The following is a 17,951-nucleotide window of genomic DNA, read 5'->3' on the forward strand; positions in this document are numbered from 1 at the left end:
GTCCTATTCCCTCCATCAAAGTTAGGGCTTCTTTTTTTCTACCCTGATCATAGTATCTCTTTGCCCTCCTGGTCTTAGGCTCTCTCCCTCCTCCCAATTGCCAGGAGTGATGGCGGCCTCCTGCTGCATGTCATCTCACCATGTAGGAAGCCAAGCCACATACGAATGGCTAAATAGGACATGGGTGAAATACAGGAGTTTGAGTTACGTCCAAATAGAAAGGGGTGAAAATTGAGAATAAATTAATTTATTTGCTGGCACACTGAAGACTGTTTGGAATGATAGCAATAAAACATTAAATTGCATAAAATACATTTAGAAAATATTGCACAAACTTTACTACTGGTTGGATTTCCATGGTGTGGGCTACAAGAGAAATTAATAACAATGACTGGAATTTCTTGACAAAACAGCATTTAATATGAAATTTATTTATGAAATTGCTATCAATTTTAGCTTGAGAAATGTTTGAAACCAACAGTTCCAGAAAAACAAAGTACCTCCATGTAAATAATAATCATCAACAAATAGAATAAAATCATACATGTAATATTTATTCAGATTTGTTTTGATTGCATCAATTAATGAGCTGTCCTTCAATTTGTTGTTGTATAAAATTAACGCATAAAATTATACTACCTAACTATCCTCAATTGCAAAACCATTATATCCCTGATTCTGCAACTAAGAATTCAAAGCCCCACATCTAATTTTCAGGAGTTTAAGTTCCAAACAGTCAAGAGGAAAGTGTTCAAAAATTGCTAACTCTTACTAAATAAAATAATAACCTTACAAATTATAGTGTCACTATTTGCTAAATGCGTGAGTGACATCTGATGGCAAACAGCAATCCTGCACCAACACTTTGCAGATACATCATTTAAAATTCCAAATGTTGCATGCTGTCATACAAAATGTTCCTGATGGCAATACAAGCTTGATAGTGGTATAATACACTATTTCTACATTAATCTTTGTCCTGGAAAAGCTGAATTTGGCACACACACACACATGCAAAACTTCACTTAACAAGCTCTAAACACCTGAGCAAGAAGATAACTGAACGGTTGGTTCGTTGCTACATTAAAATGGTTGGAAAGTGTAAAAAGAGTACTTCACACTGCTGACTATCATTCTGATGAGAAAGGCTCTTGGTCAATCCCAGACTTGAAGGTCAAGGACTTCACTCAAACTTTCTTGTGTTAATTTGTGTCAATGTAAACCCAAGATCACGCATACTAAAATATAGAATGTGATGTTTGCAAATCTTAAATTATTTATATATGCTTTGCTCAGTCAAGTCAACTCCACTCACTTTCCTTACCTGCATTAACTCTTGTAGAGCCAGAAAGTTCACAACAAACTGGTTGACAATCATATCCTGCATACATGAGAATCAGTATCATTTATAATTCAATATCATTTTAGCTAGGTGTGGAGAATTGTTTCTACAACTCATAGCAGAGATCACAATAATCAACACAAACATTATGCTTAATGAGTGAAATTCAAAGAAAAAATTAGTTTAAGAGCAGTTAGCTTTTTAAACAGGTAACATTAGATTCCTAACAAAGGTTGCCTCAAAGTAATTAATTCAAAAAGAAATAATTATAACTGCTCTTTGATTTAGATCACATTTACCATGTTCCTTATTCAGCCTAGAACTACTTAATCATTTACATTTACTGATCTGACCACATAATTTATTTCAAGTGGACAAGTAAAGTAATCAAAAATTACACTAGCTGATGCAGTATACTATATACAATCTCATCTTCTGTTAATGAACTCAGCCATAGAGCTTTACAGGATGGAAATAAATTTTAAAAGGTTAATCCATATACAATCTATCTTCACATTAGTATCTAAATTGAAGAAAAGGAAACCAGAATTTCAGAGTCACAAATTGTTTAAGTAGCAATGCAGAGAAACACATCCATAACAATGCAAACAAGACACAAATGTAGGCTTGTAGAGTGTTGGCACTGAAAAGCAGATAAGTTCTGTTAAATCTATACAGAACATTAGTTAGATAACACTTAGAAAACTGGGCATTGTTCTGGTAGACATTATAAAAAAGATGTATGGAAAATTTATAAAGAATATCCCAGAACTGAGAAGTTGTAATTGTTGGGAAAGACGAGGTACATTGGGGCTCTTAAGGCTTGGGGTAACCTGGTAGAGTTTGGAATTAAGGAAGGGATTTAATGGGGATGATGCAGAGACTGTGTTTCCAATTGTGCAGGGATCCAAAACTTAGAGTCATAAATATGAGATAATCATCAATAAATCCAACAAATAATTCTAAAAAACCTCTTTACCAAAAGAGTGAATAGAAACTAAAACATGCTACCAAATGGAGCAATTGAGGCAAATAGCAAAGATATATTTGGAGGATGCTGCATAATTATATGAGGGGAAAAATGAGTAGAAAGCTATGCTTCCAGGCAGATAAAAGAGGATGGACTGTAGATTGTGTGAAGCATAAATATTGATATCGACCAACTGGGCTAAATGGCCTGTTTCCTCACTACAGATATCATGTCACTCTGCAATATATAGAAATATTCCTAATAAGGAATGATTTAAGTAATTACAAAGGAATTTTTTTTCAACATGAACAAATTAATCCGCCTTCGTTGCTGTTACTCTGTCAATCAGCCTCATTCGGATCGCGATACTCTGGTGCAGTTAAAGGTAACGATGTTTCTTCTGATACAGTCTCATCTGACTGAATATTTTGACTCAAAGAATTCATAGCTGGAATATGTTCATTTGTACCCGTGGTGGGAACAATTTCTAAAAATATCGGGAACAACATAGTTAATTTATACCCTGTCACAAATATATGCATTTATATAAGACAAAATATGATAAAATGTAGCAATCATTCATTACATATTATCCAACAGCTTTAGAAAACAACCTAGCACTTCGCTTGAGAAAAGGGAAAATATGGTTAAAGATAGCATCCTCTGATCAATTCTGGCCCATTGGCAGCTGCTTGCATTGGAGTCGAAATTTCAGAGCTTTGATTTAAAGCACAGCATCCAGCCACTCAGGCTGCAGCGCTATTCAATAAAATCATTGCTGATTTGTATCTTGACTTCATTTACCTTGACTTCATAATCTTCAATGCTCTAGCTTAGGAAAAAAACAAAGTCAGATTCTTCTAACTTCTCCCCTGGGCACCTGATTTGTTCAGATCCTTTCTCCTTGTAACCCAACATTCTGGTAAATCCAAATCATATACTTTGGAAAAAGCTGTCAGAGGAAGTGCTGGAGGCTGGTATAATTGCAACATTTATAGACCCATTAAGTCAGAGCTGTACAGCATGGATACAGTGTCTTTGGTTCACTTGTCCATGCCAAATAGATATATAAATTAATCTCGTCCCATTTGCCAACATTTGGCCCACTTCCCACTCAACTCTTCCAGTTCATATACCCATCCAGATGCCTTTTAAATGCTGTAATTGTATCAGCCTCCACCACTTCCTCTGGCAGCTCATTCCAAAGACATACCACCTTCTGCATGAAAAGGTTGCACTTTAGGTCCTTTTTAAATCTGTTCCCACTCAGCCCAAATCTATGCTCCCTTGTTTTAGACTCCCCCGCACTGGGGAAAAGACCTTCGCTATTTACCCTGTCCACGCCCCTCATGATTTTATAAACCTCTAAAAAGTCACCCCTTAACCTCCAACACTCCAGGGAAAATAGCCCCACTCTATTCAATCTCTCACTATAACTCAAACCTTTCAAACCTAGCAACATCATTGTAAATCTTTTCTGAACCTTTTCAAGTTTTGCAACATCCTTCCTGTGACAGGAAGACCAGAATTGCATGCAGTATTGCATGCAGTAGAAGAAAAGTGGTCGAATCAATGTCCTATATAGCCACACATGACCGCCCAACTCCTAGACTCAATGCACTGACCTATAAAGGCAAGCATTCCAAAATGTATTTGGATAAGATTATGAACAGGAAGGGTTTAGAGGAATATGGGCCAAATATTGACAAATTTAGGTTATCTGGTCGGCATGGATGGGTTGGACCAAGGAATACAAGTTAATTCGTAAGTCAGCATTATAATTGCATCGAGGGCAGAGAGAACAATGACTAGGGAGCTGCTGGGGAGGTAAGCAAACCATTTAAAAAGCGGATATATTCAGGCGGTGGATTTTGGTAAGTTAAGGTAAGTTGGTAAAAAAAAATTCTCTTTCTTTTTTGTAACTTTAGTCTCAACTCAGGTAAAGCTTAAGATTAAAAATGGCAGGGAATCTCAGAGTCGTGTTATGCTCACCTTGCTCAATGTGGGAGCTCAGGGACACAGCTAGTGTCTCTGGCTCCTTCACATGCAAGAAGTGTGTCCAGTTGCAACTCTTGTTAGATGACGGCTCTGGAGCTGCAGATGGACTCACTTTGGAGCATACGTGATGCTGAATGCTGAGAGGGTTGTGGATAGTAGGTTTAGCAAATTGGTCACACTACAGATTAGGTTTGCTGAGTGAGAAAGACAGTGTGTGACCAAAAGGCAGAGAAAAAGCAGGAAGGCAGTGAAGGTGTCCCTTGCGGTCATCTCCCTCCAAAACAGGTATACCATTTTGGATACCACTGGGGGAGATGGCTCACTAGGGGAGATGGCTCACTAGGGGAACACAGCAGTAGCCATGATCATGGCACTGTGGCTGGCCCTGCTTTACAGAAGGGCAGGAAAAAGAGTGAAAGGGCTATAGTCATAGGGGATTCAATTGTAAGGAGAGTAGTAGGGCATTTCTATAGTTGAAAACAAGACTCCAGAATGGTATATTGTCTCCCAGGTGCACAAGTCAGGGATGTCTCGGAATGATTGCAGAAGATTCTCAAGGGGGAGGGTGAACAGCCAGCTGTCATGGTGCATGTAGGCACCAATGATATAGGTAGAAAATGGGATCAGGTCGTACATGAAGAATTTAGGGAGTGAGGAACCAAGTTAAAAAGTAGGACCTTAAAGGTTATAATCACAGGATTGCTATCAGTGCCACGTGCGAGTCAGAGTAGTAATGATAGAATATTCAGGATGATTGCATGACATGAGAGATGGTGCTGGAGGGAGGTGTTCAGATTTTTGGGACATTGGGACCGGTTCTGGGAGAGGTGAGATTATTACAAATTCAATGGCCTACACCTGGGCTGGACTGGAACCAATGTCCTTGGGAGTGCTTTTGCTAATGTTGTTGGGGAAGGTTTAAATTAATGTGATAGGGGAATGGGAACCAAATGAGGAGGTCAGTGGACACAAAGGAGGTAGTAATTAAAGCCTGTAAGGAACTAGATAATGAAGTCAATGACTAAGGGGAAGAGTAAGCAGGAAGAGGAGGATGAACGCTGAGACACTGGTAGTCTAAGGTGCATTTGTTTTAATGCAAGAAGTATAGGAGCTAAGGCAGATGGACTTCGGGCTTGAATTTGTACCCGGGAGTATGATGTTATTACTCTTCCTGAGACTTGGTTGAGGGAAGGCCATGATTAGCAACTAAATGCCCCAGGATATAGATGCTTCAGGCGCGATATAGAGTAAGGTAAAAGTGGTGGAGGAGGTGGATTACTGGTCAAAGAAGATATCACAGCTGTTCTGAAGGAGGGCACTATGGAAGACTCAAGCGGTGAGGCAATATGGGCAGAGTTCAGAAATAGGAAGGGTGCGGTAACAATGTTGGGGCTGTACTACAGGCCTCCCAACAACAAACATGAGATAGAGGTACAAATACGTAGAGAGATCATAGAAAGATGTAGGAGCAAGAGTATGGTGGTGATAGGAGATTTTAATTTTCCCAACATTGACTGGGATTCACATAGTGTTAGAGGATTGGGTACAGCAGAATTTGTCAGGAGCATCCAGGAGGGCTTTCTACAGCAGTATGTAAGTAGTCTAACTTGTGAAGGGGCCATAATGGACCTAGTTTTAGGAAATGAGCCTGGCCAGGTGGTTCAAGTTTCAGTGGGGGATTACTTTGGGAGTAGTGATCACAATTTCATAAGTTTTAGGATACTCATAGATAAAGATGAGAGTGGTCCTAAAGGAAGAGTGCTAAACTGGGGGAAGGCCAATGATACCAAACTTTGGCAAGAGCTGGAAAATTTAGATTGGGAGCAGCTGTTTGAAGGGAAATCCACATTCGATATGTGGGAGGCTTTTAAAGAGAGGTTGATTAGAGTTCAGGAGAGATATGTTCCTGTGAAAATGAGGGATAGAAATGGCAAGATTAGGGAACCATGGAAGATAGGTAAAATTATGAGACTAGCTAAGAGGAAAAAGGATGCGTTCATAAGGTCTAAGCCACTGAAGTCAGATGAAGATTTGGAAGAATATCGGGAATGTACGACCCATCTGAAATGAGGAATTAAGAAGGCTAAAAGAGGTCAAGGGATATCCTTAGCAAGAAGGGTTACGGAAAATCCCAAAGCCTTTTATTCATATATAAGAACAAGAGAGTAACGAGGGAAAGGGTTGGCCCACTTAAGGACAAAGGAGGAAAGATATGCATGGAGTCAGAGAAAATGGGTGAGATGCTTAATGAGTACTTTGCATCGGTTATCACTGAGGAGAGGGACATGGCAGATGTTGAGGTTAGGGATAGATCTTTGATTACTCTAGGTCAAGTTGGCATAAGGAGGGAGGAAGTGTTGTGTATTCTAAAAGGCATTAAGATGGACAAGACCCCAGGACCAGATGGGATCTCTCCCAGCTTACTGAGAGAAGTGAGAGTCATAAGGTAATAGAGATGTACAGCATGGAAACAGACCCTTCGTTCCAACTTGCCCATGCCAACCAGATATCCCAACCCAATCTAGTACCAGCTGCCAACACCCAGCCCATATCCCTCCAACCCTTCCTATTCATATACCCATCCAAATGCCTTTTAAATGTTGCAATTGTACCAGCCTCCACCACTTCCTCTGGCAGCTCATTCCATACATGTACCACCCTCTGCATGAAAAAGTTGCCCCTTACATATCTTTTATATCTTTCCCCTCTCACCCTAAACCTATGCCCTCTAGTTCTGGACTCCCATACCACAGGGAAAATACTTTCTATATTTATCCTATCCATGCCCCTCATGATTTTATAAACCTCTATAAGGTCTCCCCTCAGCTTCCGACACTCCAGGGAAAACAGCCTTAGCCTATTCAACCTCTCCCTATAGCTCAAATCCTCCAACCCTGGCAACATCCTTGTAAATCTCTTCTGAACCCTTTCAAGTTTCACAACATCTTTCCGATAGCAAGGAGACCAGAATTGCACGCAGTATTCCAACAGTGGCCTAACCAATGTCCTGTACAGCTGCAACATGACCTCCCAACTGTATTGAATTCCTGTATTGAAAGGAAAGCATACCAAACGCCTTCTTCACTATCCCATCTGCGACTCCACTTTCAAGGAGCTATGACCCTGCACTCCAAGGTCTGTTTGTTCAGCAACACTCCCCAGGACCTTACCATTAAGTGTACAAGTCTGGCTAAGATTTGCCCTCCCAAAATGCAGCACCTCGTATTTTTTTAAATTAAACTCCATCTGCCACTTCTCAGACCATTGGCCCATCTGATCATGATTCTGTTGTAATCTGAGGTAACCTTCTTCGCTGTCCACTACACCTCCAATTTTGGTGTCATCTGCAAACTTACTAACTATACCTCTTATGCTCACATTCAAATGATCCAAATTATATAAATGACAAAAAGTAGAGGACCCAGCACCGATCCTTGTGGCACTCCACTAGTCACAGGCCTCCAGTCTGAAAAACAACCCTCCACCACCACCCTCTGTCTTCTAGCTTTGCGCCAGTTCTGTATCCAAGTGACTAGTTCTCCCTGTATTCCATGAGATCTAATCTTGCTAACCAGTCTTCCATGGGGAACCTTGTCGAACGCCTTACTGAAGTCCATATAGATCACATCTACCGCTCTGCCCTTATCAATCCTCTTTGTTACTTCTTCAAGAAACTCAATCAAATTTGTGATACATGATTTCCCATGCACAAAGCCATGGTGACTATCCCTAATCGTCCTTGTCTTTCCAAATACATGTACATCCTGTCCCTCAGGATTCCCTCCAACAACTTGCCCACCACCAACATCAGGCTCACCTGTCTATAGTTCTCTGGCTTGTCCTTACCACCCTTCTTAAACAGTAGCACCACGTTAGCCAACTTCCAATCTTCCGGCACCTCACCTGTGACTATTGATGATACAAATACCTCAACAAGAAGCCCAGCAATCACTTCTCTAGCTTCCCACAGAGTTCTTGGGTCCTGGGGATTTATCCACTTTTACCCGTTTCAAGACACCCAGCACTTCCTTCTCTGTAATATGGACATTTTGCAAGATGTCACCATCTATTTTCTACATTCTATATCTTCCATGCCCTTTTCCACAGTAAACCCTGATGCAAAATATTTGTTTAATATCCCCCCCATCTCCTGCGGCTCTACACAAAGGCCGCCTTGCTGACCTTTGAGGGGCCCTATTCTCTCCCTAGTTACCCTTTTGTCCTTAATATATTAAGGAGAAACTCTTTGGATTCTCCTTAACTCTATTTGCCAAAGATATCTCATGTCCCCTTTTTGACCTCCTGATTTCCCTCTTAAGTATACTCCCTGCCTTTATACTCTTCTAAGGATTCATTTGATCTACCCTGTAGGAAAAAGCTGGGACTTAAACAGATATCTTTGCAGCATCCTTGAAAACAGGTGAAGTCCCAGAGGAATGAAGAATTGCTAATATTGTCCCCTTGTTAAAAAATGGTAGCAGGAATAATCCAGGTAATTACAAACCTGTGAGCCTGACGTCAGTGGTATGGAAGCTACTGGAGAAGATACTAAGGGATAGGATATATACCCATTTGGAAGAAAATGGGTGTATCAGTGATATGCAGCATGGTTTTGTGCAGGGAAGTCATGTCTTACAAACCTAATAGAATGCTTTGCAGAGATGGCAAAGTTAATTGATGAGGGAAGGGATGTAGATGTCATATACATAGAATTTAGTAAGGAGTTTGATAACATTCTCCATGGTAGGCTGATGAAGAAGATGAGGTTACATGGTGTCCACAGTGTTCTAGCTAGATGGATAGAGAACTAGTTGGGCAACAGGAGGCAGAAAGTAGTAAACAAAGGGAGGTTTGGCCAGTGGTGTCCCACAGAGATCCATGCTGGGACCACTGTTGTGATATACATAAATGATTTGGAGGAAGGTGTAGGTTGCCTCATTAGCAAGCTTGCAAATGACACTAAGATTGGTCGAGTGGCAGATAGTGAAGGGGACTGTCAGAGAATGCAGCAAAATATAGATAGATTGGAGAGTTGGGCAGAGAAATGGCAGATGGACTTCAATCCGGACAAACGTGAGGTGATGCATTTTGGAAGATGTAATTCCAGAGTGAACTGTACAGTAAATGGAAACGTACTGGGGAAAATTGATGTATAGAGAGATCTGAGTGTTCAGGTCCATTGTATCCTGAAGGTGGCAACGCAGGTCAGTAGAGTAGTCAAGAAGGCATAAGGCATGCTTTCCTTCACCGATGGGGTATTGAGTAAGAGTTGGCAGGTCATGTTACAATTGTGTAAAAATTTGGTTCAGCCTCATTTGGAGTATTGCGTACAGTTCTGGTCGCCATATTACCAAAAGGATGTAGATACTTTGAAGAGGATGCAGGGGAGGTTCACCAGGATGTTTCCTGATATGGAGGGTGCTAGCTATGAGGAGAGGTTGAGTAGATTAGTATTATTTTCATTAGAAAGAAGGAGGTTGAGGGGGCACCTGATTGAGGCCCACAAATCATGCGAGATGTAGACAGGGTGGATAGCAAGAAACATTTTTTCCCAGAGTGGAGGATTCAATTATTAGGGTTCACAAGTTTAAAGTGAGAGGGGAAAAGGTTAAGGGAAACATATATGGAAAGTTCTTTACGCAGAGGGTGGTAGCTGCATGGAATGTGTTGCCAGTGGAAGTGGTAGGAATGGGAATGATAGCATCACTTAAGATGTATCTAGACAGATACATAAATGAGCAGGGAGCAAAGGGATACAGATCCTTAGAAAATAGACAGCAGATTTAGATAGAGGATCTGGATCAACGCAGGCTTGGAGGGCCGAAGGGCCTGTTCCTGAGTGTAATGTTCTTTGTTCTTAGTTTTTTTTGTTTTTTTTAGGTTAGTTAAAGATGTTTGATGGTCTCTGGAAGAGCCATTAAGGAAAGAAAATAGCATCAATTGAACACAAAGGAATATACTACAAGGGAAACCAACCAAATATATCCATGTCAGTTGAACAGGGACTTACAGCTTGCCAACAGGGGGCGACCTCTCATTGAGATTTGATTATCCAAAACATTGTTGTGAGGTGAAGGGATTTAATTTTTCTTCTCATATTTATAGTAAGACTATTTCAAAATATTCTTGCATAATGTAGCATAGTTTGTGTTTTTGTGTGGAATGTACTGTTACGTTCTATTGTTCAAAGTATGTTGGTAATCTTTTGTGAATATAAAAAACAGAACTTCTAGTTTATCAAGTCAGATCTTATTCTTGGATCTGACTTGTCCAGTATTGGGATCATGACAAACAATGATTAATTACTTTTTGTACTCTGAGTACATAGCCATTCTTTTTATTCTGTCTTCTAAGGTTTAGTCAACTTCCTAACTCTGACAAATATTTGGCTTGAATTCTGTAAGTTTTAATTTCAGTTAATCATCTCTTCTGTAGAATCTTACCAAATGCCATCTGGTCGGACATTAAAATTACTTCCATAGACATTCTCAACTACCAACTTCGATACTTAATTAAATTAGGTTTGTTAAGACATTTTCTGCCCATTAATAGCTTATGCAGTCTCCTTCAGATCAGGTGAAATTTATTTGTTGTTACAGCACTCTCCACTGTTTCCAACTCATTTCCCTAATTTCTGCTCTCACTCATTCCCCATACTGACAAAACCATGATAACATTCATCTTGTCCCTACTTTCAACCAGCTTCCATCTTTGAAGGATGAACCTGCACTATTTCTGCCAATGGCAGCAAAATCTCACCACTAAACCCTGTCTCCTCCCTTCCCTTGTCAAGATTTCAAACAGACCATTCCTCCTGTGACCTCCTCATTTAAACTCCCTCGCCTCAAATCCTTATTTTCCCTCAGCAGCTTCTCATGTAATTGCAGGAGATGTAACAACTTCTACTCACCATCCAGGGCCACAGAAACTCCCATTCCTTCATCCGCTCAACTGTTTTTCTCTCTCTCTTGTTCTATCTCCACCTTGTTTACTCCTCCCCCCTTGTTACTATCACCACTCTGTTTGTCTCTTATTCTGTTGCATCGTTGTCACTTCATTTCTCCTGCCCTTTGCCTCTCACTCCCCATCTCAACAGCACAAAATGCTGTTTTCATAGGTCTACCTTCCTTCAGCTCTAGAGTCAGATTTGACTTGAAAAAAAAAACTCTATTTCTCTCTCCAGAGATGGTACCAAACTTGCTGAGTATCTCCAGTACTTTGTTTGTAAATGCCCCAGACAGACTTTCTGGCTCAGACCTTTGTTCTGAAGTCAGGGAGCAGAGATGGGAGTCAGGAAATCCCTGACTCACCAAACACACATCAGGAGGAACTCATGCAAATGGAGGATCCTTGGTGGGGGTGCTGGTCAGAACGTAGACAGACCCAGCACCCTCAGGCACAAAGTGGAGGTAGTTGCAGGTGCTGTCAGACATGGTGGCATGCTGCTGAAAACATTTTGTCTTAATTGTTCTGTTAAATATTAGGTTCTCTAGCTTTCATCCTTCCATCCAAAGTATATATATTCCATCCATGCCAACTCATGCCAATATATCCCACATCCAGCCTGAAGTTATCCATATAACCTCCATGTCAATCCATGACCTAATCCCTCATGAGCCCTTGTAACCCCATGTCAACTTAGCTTCAACTCATGTCTCTATGTCTCCATGACTCTGTATAACCCCCATACTGATTTAATGCCAACTTATGAAACAACAGAAAGTGCTACGGAAACTCAGCTGTTCTGACAGCATCTGTAGAGAAAAACAGGGTTAATATTTTGTATGACTCTTTGTGAGAACATCGCTCATTGTCAACTCATGCTCTAAGTCCAAATAGCTACTTAAAGTTCCTGCCAATGTATGCCAACTCATGCCAACAATAACCCAATGGAGAGTCAATATGGCTTAATGGTACAACCTTGAGGGGAGCACAGGAGCAGAGTGATATCAGGGTTCAAGTGCATAATCCTATGAAGATGACCAAGCAAATTGAAACAGTTGCTAAGAGGATATTAGGATTTATAAATAGAGGCACAGAGTGTAAAAACAAGGAGATGATGCTGCACCTCTGCAAATCATAGGTCAGGCCACAATTGGATGAGTGTGTTCAGTTCTGGGCATCTTATTCAAGGAAGGATGGTAAAGCCCTGGAGAGAGTGCAAAGGAGATTTACTAGAACAATACCAAGAATGAGGAATTTGAGATACAGGAAAAGATTGGAGAAATTGGGCTTATTCTCTTTCGACAGAGAAAATTAAGAGGTCATATTACTGATGTGTTCAAAATTATGAATAATTTTAACAGAGTAAAGAAGGATACTGTGTTTCCACTCATTGCTATGTCAATAACTAGAGGTTACAATTTCAAGATTGTCTACAAGACAGCTAGGAATGAGATGAGAAGAAATGTCTTTACTCAGAGAGTTATTAGGGTTTGGAATGCTCTGCCTGGGAGAGCTGTGGAGGTGGATTTCATAGGGGGTTTCAAAAGAGAGCTGGATATATATTTGAAAGTGATGGATTTAGAGGACGATGGAGATAGGGCTGGAGAATGGGACCAGCTTGACAGCTGTTTCGGGAGCTGGTACAGACATTTTGGGTCAAATATTCTCTTTCTGTCCTTTAAATTCGAGATTTATGATTCGATAAGTTATGAATTTAGGGATACCCTGCTGACATAATTATTGCTTGTAGAATGCAACCAAGTATTAATGATAAAATAATGATAATATAGTGTTACAGCCACTGAGAAGATGAAGAAAAAGATCAACTCTAACATATGAGAGGTACATTCATAAGTCTGATAACAGCAGGGAAGAAGTTGTTCTTAAATCTGTTGGTATATTCAAACTTTTGTATCTACTACCTGATGGAATATGGTGGAAGAGAGTATGACTAGAGTGGGAGGGGTCTTTGATTATATTGGCTGCTTTCATGAGGCAGGAGGAAGTGTACATGGAGTCAATTGAATGAAGGCCAGTTTTCTTGCTGAACTGGGCTGTGTTCACGGTTCTCTGTAATTTTTTGTGGTCTGGGGCAAAGCAGGTACAATACCAAACTGTAACGCATACAGACAGGATGCTTGCTACGCCATGTCTCCAAAATTGTTAGGTCGTTGTGCACATGCCAAATCTCCTTAGCCTTCTAATGAAGTAGAGTCATTGCTGTGCTTTCTTGACACAGTGCGACGCTACACCACTGTAATCAAGGCAGCAGCCATTTCCATGGGGGCAGGCAGGCTCTAATCTCACACTCTGACAGATAATTACTGAAACCATCATGATCAGAATATTACACTGGTCTGCATTGTTAAAGGTTAATGAATGACTAATTCCCAAATTGATCAAAATAGACAAACTTTACAAGCAGTTAAGGAAACACATAATCAACTGAAAAAAAGCCCTGAAAACCGTTTGTGTCATTTCAAGACTTCTGACAGCCTTATGACCTGGCCAGACTTTGTAAGACATCGTGGGTGACATTCTGGAGTTCCAACCCTGTACCGGTAACACCATCTTTATTACAAGCAGTTGCTGTATCAGAACTGTGTCATAGAACTGCAACAATCTGATCTTGTGCACATAGATGCCACCTCGCAAATTCTTAGAATTTTTTATAGGGTTAGGGATTTAAATAAAATCATGATATGATAGTTTTGCAGATCTTATTTCCCTTCAAGAGCATTTACACCTATTCTAAGAAAATTGTGACTCTCACTCTATGGGTTAAGATGCTTGCCGCAGTGAAAATGAGGTCTGTTTTGAGATCAACTGACTTAGCTGAGTTCAGGTTTTCCTGATGTGTGAGTCATGGACTATCCCTTTTCCCAGTGAAAATGAGATCTGTCAGAAACAGGGACTGGACTACTGCATCCAAGTCTCACTGACAATTTTTAATGGTCTAAAGAGCCCCAACGACTTTAAGAAGATTTGTGTTTCCAGAGATTTTGCAAGACTGAGGCTGGAGTGGGCAGCAGAAATTTGGGTAATGCAGTTGGGAGTATGACCTCTGGTTGAAGGGATGCATCCATGGCAATCTAGAGACTCTGAAAATCTTTCCTCCTTGAGGCAGACTGGGTCTTAGTGCTGAAAATGATTTGGGACTTCTCAGGAGACAGAGGAGGAAGACACCCAATGGTCAGGAGATGTTACAGCTGAGTGAAACCAGAAATATGAATTCATGGGAAGATAAGTTTAAAGACTGTTCCCACCAAAGTCTGTAATCTCATGGACAGTATGATTTACTTGTTTATACATTCATGGGATGAGCATGCCACTGGCTAGGCCAGCATTTATTGCTCATTCATAACTGCCCAGAGGATCGTTAAGAGTCATGCACATTGTTGTGCTTCAGGAGTCACATAAGTCAGACCAGGTAAGGAAAACATATTTCCTTTCCTACAGGAACCTTAGTGAACCAGATGAGATTTTATGATAATTGACAGTGAATACATGGTGCCTGTTAAGATGGTTTTGCTTTATTCCTAGAGTGAAAGGCCAGTTTAATCCTGATGTGTGTGTGCCAATGGGCAAAGGTGTGTACTGTAAGAGTCATAGCTGATAAAATACTAGGCACCCCCGCACTACTGGTAAAAAAATCTAGGAAATCCCTTACTCTTTTTGCTGGAAACCACAAATCAAATGAAAGTGCAGTCAAAAGGAAACAGAACTAAGCCTTTCAGCTAACCTGAAAAACCAAGCATCTCCAAATAAACTGCTCAACTTGTCTACTTTTCACAGAACTCAGACTCATCTGCATATTTCTTTTAACTTTTTTTTGGACTCTTTTCTAATATGCGTGTATGTGTGTTGCTTATTTTTTAAAATCAGGCTTTTACATAATAAACTCACTCTTTCATTAACTCAGAAAAAGTCTTCTTTTAAAAAGTAAGTTAATTTGTTCTGGAGGAAAGGTTTCCACATGGAAAGGGAATTTTAAAAATTTACCTTATGTTAACAAACCCAGAGATGGGTAACTAAATAAGTGGAGCCAGTTCATCTGTCCTCATCTGGACCCTTAACAACTTGGGATATCACCTCTAAAACCGCAATAAAGTGAGACTGGGGACTGGTCAAAACAAATTGATTAATGTCCCATCCATTACCATAAACATTCACTCCCTCTAACATCAATGCATAGAGGCTGCAAAGTGTCCCATGTACAAGATGCACTGCAGCACTTTGCCAAAAGTTCTCTAACAGCATTTTCCAAAACTGTAACCAAGAAAAAGCAGTAGGTACAGGAGAATACAACCGGTCTTAAGCTCCCCTCTAACTCACTTGACCTCTTGATTGGGAAATATTCATTATTGCTGCATCGACATCTTGGAGTATCCTAACACAACAGCACTGTCAGTACACCCTTACCAAAGACACGATAGCTGACATTCTCATCAGAAATTAGGGTAGATAATGTAATAAATTGTTTGCATACTTTTCATTTTCACCTGTTGTTTTACCCATGACTAGTTTTGACCAGGCTTTTTGTTGCCTGCATCTGCTTGATCCCTTAAAGATACTTGGAACAATAATTGGCACTTTAAATCCATATTCCATTTCTCCTTTTCAAATCTAACATAGATGTTAATTGCAAATAAATGCTCCTATATTGCTTGATCAGTAAATGAATCTAGTTCCTCAGGGTCCTGAGCATAACATTTCAATTAGCACTCTAAAGCATCACTGAAGAAGTGCCACATTGTCACCAGTACCAACTTTTGGTGAGATGTTAAGCCGAGACACCATTTGTGCTCTCAGCTGGGCTCTCTTTAAGGAACATTGGGGCAGTTTGCTGTGGTGCCTTAGCCATTGTTTGTCCCCCAGCCACTGTTTGTCCCTCAATTCTCAACCAACATCATCAAAACTGATTGTGTGGGCATTGGCCATTGTTTGTGAGATCTTATACATTTTGAAAGTACTTAACTAGCTGTGATGGAAGGCACAACATAAAAACAAGTTTTTCATTTCCTTGACTCCATTTAAAAATAAATAATAACAAAGCTTCATCAGCCCAAACTGCAGCTTCTTTCTTCATATGGTTAGGAGCCAAGTTCAAACCTTATGTAGAGAGAAATAATAGCAGTCTAGGCAGAGCTATCACGAACACTTCCTTTCCTGTCAGTCCTGCTGAAAGATGTCGCCTGAAGTTAGCAAGAACAGCATCACTTTAGTCCGCAATGTCAACCGTATCAAATAACTTACAAACAAGTACAGTTCTGAGGAAGGGTCACCGGACCCGAAACATTTACTCTGATTTCTTATCACAGATGCTGCCAGACCTGCTGAACTTTTCCAGCAACTTCTGTTTTTGTTACCGTTTGGACTCATGCATAACAAAGGCAGTATTGATGAGGGGCAATGTGAATAATGAGGAGAAAGTGAGGTCTGCAGATGCTGGAGATCAGAGCTGAAAATGTGTTGCTGGAAAAGCGCAGCAGGTCAGGCAGCATCCAGGGAACAGGAGAATCGACGTTTCGGGCATAAGCCCTTCTTCAGGAATTCCTGAAGAAGGGCTTATGCCCGAAACGTCGATTCTCCTGTTCCCTGGATGCTGCCTGACCTGCTGCGCTTTTCCAGCAACACATTTTCGGCAATGTGAATAATAAAGGGAGAGGCCTGCTACCTTGGAACCTTATCCTGGCATGAATCAGCTCCTTCAGGAAAAGGGAAGATAAATTGTTAGCACTGCAATCAACCAATCACACCAACATTTTAGTATAAGTTGTTAGAAAGTCGACATTAATATTACAAAAAGGTATGACTATCACAATCCTACTGGGCTAATGTGCTCACTGGCCTTTAAAGTAGCTGCATATGGGAAAATGTTCATAGATGATTAAATTTCAGCTGAATACTGAGGTGAGTGTAAAAGAGCAATAGTGTCTTCTACTGTTCGTTTTATCAAATTACACAAAGCCCAACTGACGAGAATTGCTTTTCTGAATCACAGTTAATGCTTTATAACACACTGCTCTGGCATGCAAACATACACGGAATGAAGATGCGTGCTATGTAATTGGCACTTACACACGTGCACAATCGCTTATAGACGGGTGGCATGTTTAATACAATCAGTAATTATCCTCATCTAAAAAGGTCAAGGCATATTTGAAAACTATTACTAAAATAAAAATATTTATCATATTATTTAAATCATTTCGTGATTTTTCTACCACCTCAATTAAATAAAATCTTGCTCATTTTCTGATGCAGCAGTGAATAGCTTAGCTGTAATGTTCAGATATGTTCTGCATTCAATTTCCACTGTCAGCTGAGTTAAGTCAATCATTCTCAAAGGAGCCCAATTTTGATGCCAGTTCAGTCACAAAATGCCCACAGGCCACTGACCAATCAATACAATTTACTGAATGGCATCCCTGATGCCCACTTAATGGACTCAACTGGCCTAGAGAAGTAGTGTCCTGTCAATTCTCCTGATCCAAACTTAATCAGAGGGCAGCAGGAAATCCAATGTGGAGCCTCCCCACCATTTACATGACCCCATTTACCTCAGAACCCACTGAGGTGGCAGGGACGGTGTTGAGTGAGGTGGTAGTGTGTGTAGTGTATTAAATTTCATCTATGGACTTCAGCAGGGTAAATATTTCTTTATCTAAATAGCATGAGCTACCATAGCAGGGT

At 40.4% G+C, this 17,951-nt stretch overlaps 1 protein-coding gene across 1 annotated transcript in view; it reads right to left on the bottom strand.

Annotated features, from left to right (window-relative positions):
• Nucleotides 1–411: 411 nt before the first annotated feature.
• LOC122551558 (protein sel-1 homolog 3-like) overlaps nucleotides 412–17,951 on the bottom strand; it is an 88,822-nt gene continuing 71,282 nt past the window's right edge. The window contains exon 24 of the mRNA XM_043693621.2: nucleotides 412–2,799. Coding sequence (XP_043549556.2) covers nucleotides 2,654–2,799 — 146 coding nt within the window. The 3' untranslated portion in view covers nucleotides 412–2,653. The remainder of the gene's footprint in view (nucleotides 2,800–17,951) is intronic.

The sequence above is a fragment of the Chiloscyllium plagiosum genome, unplaced genomic scaffold (genome assembly GCF_037043375.1).
Source record: "Chiloscyllium plagiosum isolate Xiang-an unplaced genomic scaffold, Cpla_swu_hap1 HiC_scaffold_1, whole genome shotgun sequence".
In the NCBI taxonomy this organism is placed as follows: domain Eukaryota; kingdom Metazoa; phylum Chordata; class Chondrichthyes; order Orectolobiformes; family Hemiscylliidae; genus Chiloscyllium; species Chiloscyllium plagiosum.